Source organism: Diabrotica virgifera, chromosome 1 (assembly GCF_917563875.1).
Source record: "Diabrotica virgifera virgifera chromosome 1, PGI_DIABVI_V3a".
NCBI classification, from domain to species: Eukaryota; Metazoa; Arthropoda; class Insecta; order Coleoptera; family Chrysomelidae; genus Diabrotica; species Diabrotica virgifera.
This window is the reverse complement of record NC_065443.1, coordinates 89273712-89288783: the sequence shown is the minus strand read 5'-3', so window position 1 is coordinate 89288783 and position 15072 is coordinate 89273712. Positions and strand designations below refer to the sequence as shown.

Genomic DNA, 15072 nt, shown 5'->3' with positions numbered 1-15072 from the left:
CAAAGAACCCTCTATAGCATATTATATTATAAGATTGGATAATGGATAATGACAGCTAGTAGGACGCTTGTTGGAACTGTGGTGGGACGTTGGCCAGTAGAAAGACCATGGAAGAAGTGGATAGACGAAATGAGAACCGATGCTAAAGAGATATTAAGGGTGGATAACTGAAAGAGAACAGCCAGGGGCAGAGATACTCAAAGGCATGCGCCTGGAAAAGGCCAGGGTTTGACTTGAGCTGTAGCGCCATAAGAGAGTATCATGTTCCTGGGGGTGGTTACCCCCGACGATGGGCTTCGTTTGTTAAAACACTATTTACCAGAATATATTTATTTAGAATACTAAATACGACAGTAACTAGTTGGTGGACAATGTCTCTGATCTAACCAGGTAGATGTCTGAATAACAAATAATCTCTTCTTTACTTTCTCCGTATCTTTAAATAAATCGTAATTGTTTTGTTATGATTGACTACACCTAAATGTGACCATGAATTCCTAATAGTAACATAACTGCTGACTTTAGTGTTTTCAAAACGAGTGGCCTACATTGCAAAACCAATGTCACCCATTTACGTAATGTAAACAATACATGTAAATAATATTTGTTTAAGAATTTCTTTAAAAATTAAATCGATATGGATTTCTCTTGTTTTTTGGATGCTAATATAAATCCTGTACAAGAGTGTTACAGTAATTAGTGTGTTTTTAGGTCACATTGTGTACGATATTTCAAGAATATCTGTAATTAAAATATGTTTCATTTTTTTGGACTACCACCATTATAAGCAATTTACAAGCTTACATAAGACAGAAATGAGAAATAGCTTTACCTTTGGACATAATATGTATATCCGAAATCACCAACAATATTTCGACATGTTTCAAGTGTTATTTTGCCATCAAACCATCTCTATTTCGTCGGTTCTGTTTGCATTGAACTGGTCTATATCATGTCTTAATCTTAAGTACTATATTCTTAAGATTTTGATACTCATTACTATTTGTAATTTTAAGTGCTAGTCTATATAGTTTTTACGATTTATGATTTATACCATAGATAACACGATAAACAAGGCAGAGTTTATCTTTCGTACAATACTTTGTCCTTTGTTTTTATTTTTGTTATCGATTTTGTAATTATTAATACATACTAGGACTAAAATTTATTAGGAAATCGAAATGTTTTCCCAGTATGTATTGGTTAACAAAGTAAAATAACATAAGAAAATAGCTCAAGAACAATATTCATCATAGGTCATAAAAGTTAATTTTCCCAAAGAAAATTAACATTGGCAAACCACCAACAGTGGGGAAATTTCTCGGCAATCGCTAGTGTTACAGTTTCCTTGAGTAGTGCTTTGTTAAATTCCACAAGAACAACGAATTTCCTGTAGTCGGCTGATTTTATAGGATGTTAAAATTTTAAGTATGGTATGGTTAACAGTAAATGGTTGAGTTCAATTAGTTACCACTATAAATATCCTGGATTAACCGATAATAGTATAAAAGGCCCGGTTTCAGGTAAAATTTAAATATGTTTTCTGGTAAAATTTCTTTGCTTTATTAAAGGGAGTACCGTCTAGTCAGTGTTAATTGTCAAAAGACCAACTCTGTCTACCTCGGTTGCTTATCGCTCCGGGTGGGTCTTAAAATGGGCCAGGTCAGATAAATTTAATAATATTTACGACCGCACTAATTGAACTCAACCATTTACTGTTGAACAAACCATACATAGATCCAATTCAAAAACCTTTTTTTGATCAGGCGCTATCTAAGGTCTGTATAGAGACGTCGCTTCAGTAATCCCAGTTAGGAGTTTTACGTTGCCATGAAGTGAATCTACTTAAAATTTTAACATCTTTTAAAATTATCAGCAAGAATGTAGTATGATACCAATTTAATAACATTAAAAGGGTTTTCACCCATTAATTTAATATCTTTAAACATGTATACACAGAGGCACCACTGAAGATGAAATATTCATTCCGAAAACTTTTTGTGATTTAGCCCGAAAGGGTGCTTTTAAATAATAGTGCAGCCATTGAAGCTTTTTAGCTCAGAAATTTTTTACTTTGAACCGATTTAGATCAAATTTTGGAATTAGGCTTATCCTACCCTTAACTTCAAAAGTGATATTGTCCCGAACGCCGTTTTCACCCTGGGGGTGGTTGCCATCCCTTTTCGGTGGTGGACATTTTTTTTTTTCGAAATAACCTCAGATATTGGTAGAAGACCTAATTTAAAGTAAAGAATGTTGTGTTAAGTTTTTTCAAAAACCCAATACTTTTCAAGTTATTGGCAATTGAAAATTCGGATTTTTTCACGATTTTCAACAGTTTTTGCAAATATCTCCAAAAATATGCATTTTAACGATAATATTATAATGAACAAAATTATAGCAGGTAAAAAAATTAACAAATTGGTTTTTTAAAGTGCAACATTAAGCGATATGATCAAAGCTGTTTTTTATTTTGTGTGAAATTTAATCGATGTATTCAATGCCATCTAGCAGAGAGCAAATACATTTTATGCATGCTAATGAGAACGGATTTTATGATGCTTAAAATAAGCTTTAAAATGAGCACTGTTAAAAGTCTTTTGTACGTAAAATGAGTGAGCTGTAATGAAAAAAAACAGGAACATCTAATGGTTTTTTAATCAATGGATTTCATAAGTGTCGTTTCCACCAAAATTAAAAGTAATCGTATTCCGTCTAGAATCAACTTTAAGGTGATACAGTAGCGATCAACAGGTAGCCAAAACGCGTTCCAAGATTGCGGCTGTAATTTTGAATATTTTTTCGAGATATTTGGCACACGTATTCGTAATATAATAAAGAATGGCGGTACAGAGCCCAATTTGAAAAATATATTAATATGTGGAAATTACTCTGTAATTAAATACAATATTAAAAAACGAGCCTTTACCGCCATTGAGAAGAACAAAAAAGTACACTTTCTTCAAATAAACTTTTTTATACTAATGAAATAAAAAATTTTAGTAGTTCCAAAATGACACAAAATCTAGGCATCGGATAAAAAAGTTTATTTAAAGAAAGTGTATTATTTTGTTCTTCTTAATGGCGGTACAGGCTCGTTCTTTTAATATTGTATTTAATTACAGAGTAATTTTAACATATTAATATATTTTTCAAATTGGGCTCTGTACCGCCATTCTTTATTATATTACGAATACGTGTGCCAAATATCTCGAAAAAATATTCAAAATTACAGCCGCAATCTTGGAACGCGTTTTGGCTACCTGTTGATCGCTACTGTTTCCTCTTAATATAAAGAGTTTGATGGATTTTTCAGAAGAATTTTCTTAAAATCACGATTTAAAAGAAAACAAATTTTCGAATTTTTAAAAAAATAATATCTCAAAAATAATGAAAGATACGTAAATACCTCAGGTGTAATAATAAAAAAATAGGTTTTTGTGACAAAAATTTTGGTATATTTGTTTTTCCGATTACATAAAAATTGACGAAGATATGATTGATTAAAGAGCGCGCCTAGCGCAACCACAGTCTCTCTCCAGCCCTTTGACCCTTCACCGTTTCAAAATAGAAGGTTTTTCACTACAGATTATACTGAAAAAAGTTGTAGCTCTTTTAATTAACTTTAAAATGGTTTTTTATAAGTTGTGATAGCTACAAAATTGAAGTAGATATGGCAAAAAATTTAATCATATTTTTTTCTACCTAGTAAATTAAACATTTTTAAATGTATAATCATACATATTCAACGTTTTAGGGTTAATTTAGGAGTAGTTTTAAGGGTTAAAGAACTTGAGCATATGATTTTCCAGCATAGCTTTTTCGAGAACGTGGAACGATATTTAAATCCTTTTTAGTTTATCAAAAGAAATTTTTTATACAATCTTCAATCGAGGGGTTAATTTTAAGGGTTCAAACGGGTTAACAATTAAATAATTAAGATAGAGAACGTAAAATATTATTTACTCTATATTTAGGTCTTCTTGTCAAACCAAATTAATTTTGTGTAAGTTTTTTCTATTTGGGGGTTGTTTTTAAGAGTTGAAAGAGGGTTAACAATATGATTAAGATAGAGAACGTAAAATATTATTTACTCTATATTTAAATCTTTTTATGTCATAATAAATCAATTTTTTTGTAAATTTGTTCGATTTAGGGCTTGTTTGCAAGGGTTGTACGGTTTTCAAGGGGATGAAAATGAGTTTAACATGAGGTTATTGTGTTAGAAAACACTTCACAATGTCACTCTTTATTATTAACCACGTTTTCTGGCGATAAAATGGCTCAATGTCAATTTTTCCATTAAGGGGTTGTTTTCACCCCTTAAAAATAAAAAACGGAGTTCAGGTCAATATCACTTTTGAAGTTAAGGGTAATATAAGCCTAATTCTAAAATCTCATGTAAATCGGTTCATATTAAAAAGTTTCGGAGGTAAAAACCTATTTTACGCTTCAATGACTGCATTATAAATGAAGCGGTAAAAACCAAAAGGGTCTAAGTGACATTTTTTAAAAAAATCAGTTAAGCGCATATATCGAAAGTTAAAACTAAACCTTACTTGCTGACAAAATGATACAATTGATTTTTAAACTTTCTGCGCCATCTCTTGGTAAGGGGAAAAATTAGGTTTACAGATGTTCTATTCTCAGTAGTGGCAAAGTGATCCAAGCGCGCCTAGACCGTTATGCCGCTGATTATTTTCAGTTTTTGTTGATTCTTATCCACGTTGTTTTTGCATGTGTCCATGATCTTATTAGTGGAATATCCTTTATGCATATATGAAATGAGACCATTGGCCAACGAGGATCCCAATTAGTCATTGCTTATTATTAATTAATTTTTTTTCGGTACATGAAAAATTTGCCACCAACTGTCGAAGAACTGATTTGTTACAGTGACCAATGTGGGGGTCAAAACAAAAATAAGAACATTGTTAAATTGTTTTTGGTTCAAAGTACTACTTTGAAAATAATACATCATGAATTTTTTGAGCCAGGACATTCGTATAAGGAATGCAACCGTTCTTTTGCTAGAATCGAAAAAAGAAGAAAGCTATCCTTAAACATTTTTATGCCAGAACATTGGACAGCTTTAATAATGAAAACTTCCAAAAAGTTTCAAGTATCTTCCATGGAACAAAATGATTTTCTCGACTTTGATTACCTTTATAGACACATGTGTGGTCCAAAAAAAGACATGGAAAAGCGACCAATAAAGTGGCGAGAAATCGTGTGGTTTGAGTACAGACATGAAAACTTTTTGTTCCTTGTTTTCAATACAACGAGGCATCAAAATAACTGCCTTGCTTTCCAATCTGACAAGTGCTCATTATTTAACGTAGGCAGACCAAATTTATCTCTGAAAAATTTAAACCAACTCCTGCATAGAGCCGTTTTGGAAATTCCATATGCTAAGTGGGAAAATATTATTCAGCTGTTGCTTTTTATTCCCCCAGTTCATCATACTTTTTACCAAAATATGGCCCATCAACCCAAAAAGAAAACGAATGCAACAGAAAATAAGCCAACGACGTCGAGGAAAACTAAAATGGAGGAAAATGTCCAAGAAGAAAATAATGATCTTGATATTTACTCTGACTATGATAATTAATATTTTTTTATGTTTACTATTAAAATAATGTTTTCTTATTGAGAAATGATCGTTAAAAAAAAACTAAAGAAAGAATAGAACCAAAGAGGTTTATGTGGCTTTTTTTTTAACAAACAAGCATGTAACACCAGTATGTGAAACGAAAACGTTAAACATTTAAACCTATTATGTGTTTTTTCCTTAAAAACCCCATTCTTTACAGATTTTACAATAAGCAATTAACTTTAACATTGAATATCTCCAAACTAACATAACGGCACTTAGATCCTTTTGGTTCTTACCCCTTCAAATGTACCTTTTTGTGAAGGATTTATTTAATTAAAATCATTGTTAAATTGTTTATTGTAAATTAGAAAGTACCCTTTACTAAAGAAATAACAACCATAAAAGCGATTGTTGATCATGTAGGATATTTCTGAAGGAAAATCAAGTATCTTCTAATAAGTTGAAGAGCTAGATGATCTGTAGGGAGAGCTATTTGCTTATGAGTATTTATATTTTCTTAAATTGGTATGTACATTACAGGTACGTTAGTAAAAAATCTGTTTTAGTTTTCTTCAAAATAACTTGGCAAAGAAGAGTCTTCATAGTAGTAGTTATTAAAATTCTGCAAAAAATTAATGTTATGAATAACTTGTTCGAATATATTTTTTTGTTAGTAATCTGACATAATGCTCTATTTGTAATTTTTGACGTATGTTATCAGGGATTGGGCTAGTTGTAACTCTGCATTTGCTATTATTACTATTACAATTATTACAAAACCACTGAAGTAAGACCCCCTTTGATAGAAACTACACATGTGTTAATTATTTTTTAAATAAGTTATAAATAATTAACGATTTTGCCGTATTTTGCTGCTTTTGAAGCATATACAGAGAGCACGTAAAGGTTGGAATAAATTCATTTTCTCAAGAATGGACCATTTTGGAAAAAAATCCCGAAACAGGTCAATTTTTATTTTTAAATTACGACTTTGTTGCATATATATCATACTAGTGACGTCACCCATCTGGGCGTGATGACGTCATCGATGGTTTTTTAAACGGGAATAGGGGTCGTGTGATAGATCATTTAAAAGGTAATTTAATTCTCTATTCAGTAATATAAACATTTACATAATTATTTATACAGGGTGTACAAAAACCATTTTTTTAATTAAACTTATTGACATAAAAAGAAGAATGCATATAAATTATTTAGTCCAAAATACATTTTACTGCTCTCAGAAAACAAAAAAAATGTTTATTTGAAAATTAGTCATTGCTTTTCGCTTAAATTAAATGTTGAAACTGTCAAGGGGAAGGTGGGTGGCGGCTTTTATTGAATTTAAGCAAAAAACAATATTTATTTGTCAAATAAACATTATTTCCTGTTTTCTGATAGCAGTAAAAAAGTATTTTGAGTTAAATAAATTACACACATTCTTCTTTTTATGTGAATAAATTTAATTCAAAAATTTTTTTTGGGCACTCTGTATAAATAAATATGTTAATGTTTATATTACTGAATAGAGAATTGAATTACCTTTCAAATGAGCTATCACACGACCCCTATTCTCATTTAAAAAAATTATAGATGACGTTATCACGCCCAGATGGGTGACGTCACTAGTATGATACATATGCCAGCAAGTCGCAATTTAAAAATAAAAATTGACCTGTTTCGGGATTTTTTTCCAAAATTGTCCATTCTCGAGAAAATGAATTTATTCCAACCTTTACGTGCTCACTGTAGATTAAAAGCAATTAGCAATAGATTAAATCGTTTTAGAATACGTCATTTTAAAAGTTTTTACATAGCATCGTTCACATAGCCTCCTAATTTAGAACATCCTTCCATCTATATTATACTCTCTGGAATATTCCTTTATCAAAACTCAAGTAAATCCTTGTTATCTGCTTAGGGTATCTATAATCTCAATTAGTGTTAAAACAAAGGTTTTCTGTATCCAGGGCGCATCTGTTTTTAGATGGACGTTGAGAGGTGACTCATATTTTTTTGTAGAAATTGCTTGGAATTAACTCATATAATAATAACTGAGCTATCCTCCCGCTCAGAAAGGTCCGGAACATTGTTTAAATAATCAAAATATCAAAAAATGAAGGAAAAATTCGATTTTTTTCTTCGTTTTTTGATTATAACTTTTAAAGTATTCGCTTCCGAGAAAAGTTGCACTGACATAAAAGTCTCGTAATTAAATTTACTACAATATAGAATTAGCTAAAATCTTAAAAAAGTGTCACCCTTGTGGCAGAATAGCAATAATTGCGAAAAAACTAATAAAACAAGTATTCGCATTTTACGTTTTTCAACCATTTATGCTACACTTAGGACCTTTATATTTTACCCAGAAAAACTATATGATATAATAAAACCATACTGCAAATTTCATTAAGATCGGTTCAATAGATTTTGCAAAATAAATTTTGCAATCCCGCTTTCGCAAAAAAAATTCATATTTTCAAAATGTTGCAGGATTGAAAATAGAGCAGTTAGCAAGTTGTAATTTTTTTTTACATAATACTCCATTAAAATGTTACATTTTTTTAAGCCATACCTTGCATTTGTTAGAGGAGTCAATTTTATTTCTTTAATGTATAGGGGACATTAGTAGAAGCTTAAGTTCAAGTTTTTGGGGTCGCCACCCTTGTTCCCCGGCCGCCATCTTGGAAATGGCGTGCAAAAGAGTTTCGCGCTATATGTCGTAAACTACCAACCCTACGGAAAATCTAGTTAAACATAAAATGTAGCAAATTAAATTTTCTACAATTTTATTTCTATTACTTTTTATTGTCAAGTGACCAACAAAAAAGATATTAACAAAAATATATAAAAATTTTTTAACAAGTTTCCTTTTGGGTGTTATAACTTTTTTTCAGTTCATTTTAAGATAAAATAACACTATAGCAATTGTGTAGAGGGTTTTTCAGCGAACAATTTCCACTATACAGTTGTTTAATTCTATTTATTTATATAGGTTTTACAGCGCTCCAACCTTGACCAGTTTCTCGAATGCTCATAGGGATACAACAAAAACAAAAGTTAGGCTTACTTTTCTATCTACGTATATTTTTTATTCATACAATTTATTATGATTTTAACATTCCTATGCTATTATTAATCTGTTTTCGACCTTTCTCCCCACTATAAAACTTATAACTCTAAGCATATATAGAAAAGGCCCAAGAAGTTGTTTGAGGACAAATTCGCCGGTTCAGAAGAAGAATGACGCAACCGCAAAATGCAAAATTCTTAAGAATGATGATGAAAATTAGCCATTCACCACACCGTGGTCAGGATTTCGAGATTTATGCGTTTTTTGGGGTGTGCCGCTTGTCTATGAAGTAACATAACTTTTTTCCTATTGTATATTTTAACTTAAAATTTTCCAAAAAACTTCTTCATTAAATATATTTTATTGTTGTGTTGGTTAAAATTGTAAACTAAAAAGTTTGTCACTCAACTTTTTTAAGTAAACATGAAACTAACGAAATAAGATGGCAAAATGTTTAAAAATTAACAACTCTTTTTTTAATACGTCTAAACTTTTGCACAAATTTCATTGTTATCTACATACTTCATAGATTACACAGTAAAATTTTCAAAAGGAAATATTTACAGTGACCAAAGATACAGCGAGGTAAATTTGAAAAATCATCAAAATTGATTTTTGGATTTTTTGTATAAAATTTAATTTTTGAACGTGTTCCACCACCTCTAGATAAAAATAAACTTCATATTCAGATTCAGCGACCTCGAAAACATAAAAATAGACCAGAATTGGTCATTCACCTTAAATTTGATTTTCGTGGTCGGCATAACGGTTGATGCCGCTCGCCTAATAATATATGGATAGAAAAATATTATTTTTATTGTATTCCTACGAGAATTCGAGAATCTGGTCAAGTTTGAAGCGCTGTAAAACCTAGATAATAAATAGGATTAAACAATTTTATAGTGAAAATTGTTCATTGAAAAATCCTCTACAAAATCGCTATGATGTTATTTTATTGTGAAATGAACGGAAAAAAGTTATAACCTCCAAAAGAAAACTTCTTACAAAATTTTCTCTTATTTTTGTTTATAACTTTTTTGTTAGTCACTTGACGATAAAAAGTAATAGATAGATATAAAATTGTAGAAACTTTAATTTGCTACATTTTATGTGTCATTAAATTTTCTGTAGGATTGCTAGTTTAGGAGATACATCGCGAAAGCGCTTTGCATCCCTTTTTCCAATATGGCGGCCGGGGGACAAGGGTGGCGACCCCAAAAACTTTAACTTAAGCTTCTACTGAACCCCCTACACATTAAAAAAATTAAATTGACTTTTCTAAGAAATACAACCCTAAATGTAACATTTCAATGTACTAAGAAGAATACTGTAACTTTCATTTGCAATTTGCAAAATTAAAATCAGTTAAATACCACGGCGTCAGGAATTTTTTTAAATAAACAATAATTTTTGGTGCTACCCGCAGGACAGCGGATACGTTTGCTCTGATTGGCCATTCCAATGACCTTTGATAATAATTGATAAATTTTAATTTTTAGTACATTCCTATATAAATAAATAAATTTGTTTATTGCAAAATAAAAACACATAGGTAGTCTGTCCTTTGAAATAGCACTTTTTCAGCAAAATCTTTGTTCATATATTTTAACTTAGAGAATGAAACTTTATTATTTTTAAACAGATGCAACTGTATAAACAATATCTCATAAACAATAATCAAATTAGTTTGATTTTTGTGGAATTAAAATATTAAAATACAACAAAATATAGAGTAAGAAAATAATATGTTAAATAAAGATTGGAAGAAATTTTGGTGGAAATCAACTTGTGTGAATCGAACACCGCTGTCCTGCGCGTAGCACCAAAAATTAATGTTTATTTAATAAAAATCCTGACGCCGTGGTAGTTAACCCATTTTAGTTTTGAAAATTGCAAAGGAAAGGTACAGTATTCTTTTATAAGTAAAAAAAATTCAACTTGCTACCTGCTTTGTTTTCAGTATTGCAACATTTTGAAAAAATGAATTTTTTTTGCGAAAGCTGGATTGCAAAATTTATTTTGCAAAATCTGTTAAACCGATCTTAATGAAATTTACAATATTGTTTTATTATATCATAAAGTTTTTCTGGGTGAAATATGAAGGTCCTAAGTGAAGCATAAATGGTTGAAAAATGTAAAATGCGAATACTTGTTTTCTTTATGTTTTTTTCGCAATTATTGCTATTTTACAACAATGGAGACAACTTAAAATTTTTAACTAAACCTGCGTTGAAGAAAATTTAATTACGCAACTTTTTTCTGTGGCATAAATACTTTTAAAGTTATAATAAAAAAACGAAGAAAAAAATCGAATTTTTCCTTCATTTTTTGACATTTTGATTATTTAAACAATGTTCCGGACCTTCTTGAGTGGGAGGATAAGTCGAATATTATTATATGAGTTATTTTCAGGCAATTTCTGCAAAAAATATGAGTCACCTCTCAACATCCAAATGTACTAATATTTTTACAGATGCGCCCTGTAGTTTTATTTTCCCTCTAATGTTCCGTTTTTATTTGACTTAGCAATCCAAAGTACCACTTTTTTCCTATAATTAATCTTCGTCTAATTTATTTTTTGATAATAATAAAGTTCTCATTGGTCAGAAGGAGGTCTAAATATGTGAACTACTATATTGACTACTATGTAAAAGCCAACATTTTCGAAGGTGATGTAATGATCAATATTTCTGTCCTGTCATCCTGTCAACGTTTTTTTTTTTTGTTGTTGATGATAATTTTGAAAGTTTTCTCTTTTAATAAAGGTCTATGGGTATTTTACCTCCTATTCTACCTTCTAATCATTAGAGTTACAAGACTGTATTAACAATGTACCGTTTCAAATATAAAACTATGTAAGAATAAAAGTTTATTAAAAGATGTATTTACTTACCTCTTCGGCAATTTTACATAAATTCTCAGCCATCGATTTTCCAGTTTGTTTAACCAAACTACAGAATATTCCCTCTGTATTTTGCAACAAAATGTGCGGATGATTGAATTCTACCGCTGAACCTGCATCCATAACTAATACCTTATCAGAGTCCATGACTGTATGCAATCTAAAAACTCATTCATTATTATTACTTCATTACATTAAAGACGGAAAGATTTGCGGTTTAGTGCAGTCACTGAACGTTTTCACCTCGGATTTCGTTGAACCTCCATAGATTTTTATAAAAATTGGTGAGTAGTTAGAGGATACCTCATGGAACAAAGGTAACATGATGCTAACTTGTACTTTTACCCTGGGGGTGGATGCCACCTCTTCTCGTGGGTAAAAATTGTTTCATTAAAAATAATACCATAAATCGATAGAGGGACAAATTCTAAGCAAAATTTGTTATGTAAAGTTATTAATATTATAAATCAATACTTTTTGAGTTATTAAGGACCAAAAATTTAATTTTTTCGTAAAAAAAATGCATGTGTTAAGCTGTTTTTCACGTATAACTAGAAAACTATAAGCTTTTACAAAAAAGTTATTATCAAAATTAAAGATAATAAAAAATTGAATACATTTCTCAATTAAAGAACTACACTAATGTTAATTCAAAATGAGTTATGGGTAATTGAAGGTATATTTTTTTCTACGAGTACGCAGATCTAAGTATTCAAGCTTAAATAACGGGGAAACGATGCATTTTATAAAATATACCTACCAAGAACTTGTCAAAGTACTTCGGAATACCTATCAAATGAGCTCTATAAGAAGTTAATAGCATCAAAATTAAGTTAGTTATGAGTATGAGTTATGATGAAAATAAGAGAACCATTTGGATTTTTTTGGAAAAAGTGAAAAATAAAACATCGCCATTTCCACAAAAATTAAAATTTATAGAAATCCTTACAAGAGTTTCTTTATATTGAAGCACGACAAATTAGATAAACATGTGATGTACATAAACTTAAAAAATACGTGCTACATAATTTAAAATCGCACCGGCGGCTCTAATCATCAAGAGATTTTAGGGTGTGAGTTCATACAACAATATTTAAGCTAAAGAAAAGAAATTATTAATTTTTTGGGCGCCATTAATAGATCAGAATCTATTGCTATTTATCTATATAAAAATTACAAAAATGTTACAAAAAAAATGGTATCCCTTTGACTACTAATGGTACTTACCCTTGTTGTCTGTAGTAGGCTGCGTTTCCTAATACAATAAGGATGCATAGATGGATTGTGCGAACAGAAAAAGACGAAATAAGTTTTAACATAGTTACCATTTATTTAGATAGAAAATTGTCATTAAACTGAGTTGATTAGAAAAATAAAAAATAAGTCTTTCGCGTTTCATCTTAAAAGTTCAAAAAAAAAGAAAAAGGAACGAAACAGTTTATTGCAAAATACCTGGTGATGATCCATTGTTGTTGAATTGCTGGAATCGGTTAGCTCGCCAGAGTTGTGGGTACGACGAAATCACTTTCACTTTTCACTTTCATTTTTAGAGTTAAAGTACTGTTACATAGTTGTTATTATATTATACGAAAAATAAAAATTCCATAGTTCTTTTTGTTTTATGAAAAGAAAATAACTGCTTTCATGATTATTAGTGATACTTCTCACTGACTTGATAATTAAACATATTTTATTTAGACCATTGTCTTTAAAAAAAATGGAACTGCGTTCCACGAAGATTGAATTAAGTGCGGTTTATATGAGACATATTAAACGGAAGTCTTATCCGCAAATGTTGAACTAAGTTCTGTTTGAACGAAACATATTACACGCCGTACTAAGAAAACTATTATTTTATCGTACCGGACACAACACAGAGAATATACCGGTATGGTATTTAAGACAACATATCGCACTTGCGATTTTCACGACAGAATCTTTAAGATTCCATTTTGCCTATTTAGGCACAGACAAGAAAAAATGCAGGTCTTCACTGCATGACCGCTAGAACTTAATTGATTTCTTCTTGTCCTAATCTCGGACAAGATTCCTCTCTGCTCTCTATATTCACCTCCCTTTTTCACAGCTATCACCTAATTTGACCAATAATCATCATTCCGAAATTTTCGTACCAATCACATAGCTGGAAAATAATGTTTAGACCAGCCTTATTATGATCATACGTTTCTTCTTCGGCCAATCACCACGAGTGTCCTTTTTGTAACCGTTTAAGGATTCCCACGAAAGTTACTGCGTCGTACTTTTGTGGAATTCTTAGATTTCTATCACTCAAACATTTAGCAATCTTTCCTATTCTTCTTTTCATGAGGCATATCCTGTGCAAAGTAAATAATTCTTAGGAAAGCTGTCTTCGAGCTCTAATATGTCTTTGTGATTTTACTGCCTGCAATAGCTAAATTATCAGCTTAGGCGTCTAGAATTTCTTAAAATATTAATCCTTCCGCTTTCTTGTGGGTGGCCCAAGAGAAACGCGTTGGGAAGTACATTTCGTCTTACTTCTATCTATAACGACAGAGACGGACTTTTGCGATATTTAGATTGTGATTCTTCCAGCCTGTTTCAATATTAGCATAAGTAATGATTTCAACAATTTTGACCGGTTTTGAATGCATATTTAAAAAAGGTATAATTTTAAAAAAATCAGAATTTTTCAGATTATCGTTATTTTCATTTTTTTCTTTTAATAATAACTCCCAAAATACTCAATATACGAAAAAAATGATATATAACCAAATTTTAGCTTTTTCTGTATCAAATATTTTACCTGTTTTACTATTTCTCTAGGGTACAAAATAACCGAGATAGAAACGTTTTAATCTTAAATTTTGCCTGCGAGAACCATGTAACCTGGGCAATTTAACCTTTTATTTTAAAAAAGTAAGGTGTTTAAAAGATTAAATTCAACGTGGATTAAAAGCCCTTAGTGTTAGATTTCAATCTGTTTTTAAGTAAATCTCATATCTCAAAATTAACGGAGTTATTTAAAAAAAAAAACAATATCATGTTTTGGAAAAGTTTTTAAAAGATAACTTTTGAAAAATTTTTGGAGCATAAATTTTAATGCTATCAACTTGTTAGTGGGCTCATATGATAGATATTGTTAAATACTTTGACAAATGTTTAATAAGTTTATGTTATAAAATGCATCATTTTTCCCGTTATTTAAGCTTGAATACTTAGATTTGGGTAGTCACCGAAATAAATATACATTCAATTACCTAGCCTATAACTCACTTTTAGTTAACACTAAAAGGCTTTTCTGGTAAGGAATTTATTTCATTTTTTATTATCTTCAATTTTGGTAATGATAACTTGTTGTAAAAATATTATAGGTTTTGAATTATTTATAAAAAAATCGGTTAAAAACATGCATTTTTTCAATTTAAATATTTAATGAAAAATTTTTAAAAATTAAAATCTTTAATCTAAAATTAAAATCTTTAATCTTTAATAACTCAAAAAGTTATGATTGATTTCAAT

General features: G+C 30.2%; 1 protein-coding gene across 1 annotated transcript in view; it reads right to left on the bottom strand.

Moving 5' to 3' along the window:
* LOC114325878 (probable multidrug resistance-associated protein lethal(2)03659) overlaps positions 1 to 15072 on the bottom strand; it is a 170853-nt gene that overhangs the window by 1168 nt on the left and 154613 nt on the right. Inside the window, exon 15 of the mRNA XM_028274010.2 lies at positions 11563 to 11731. Coding sequence (XP_028129811.2) covers positions 11563 to 11731 — 169 coding nt within the window. The remainder of the gene's footprint in view (positions 1 to 11562; positions 11732 to 15072) is intronic.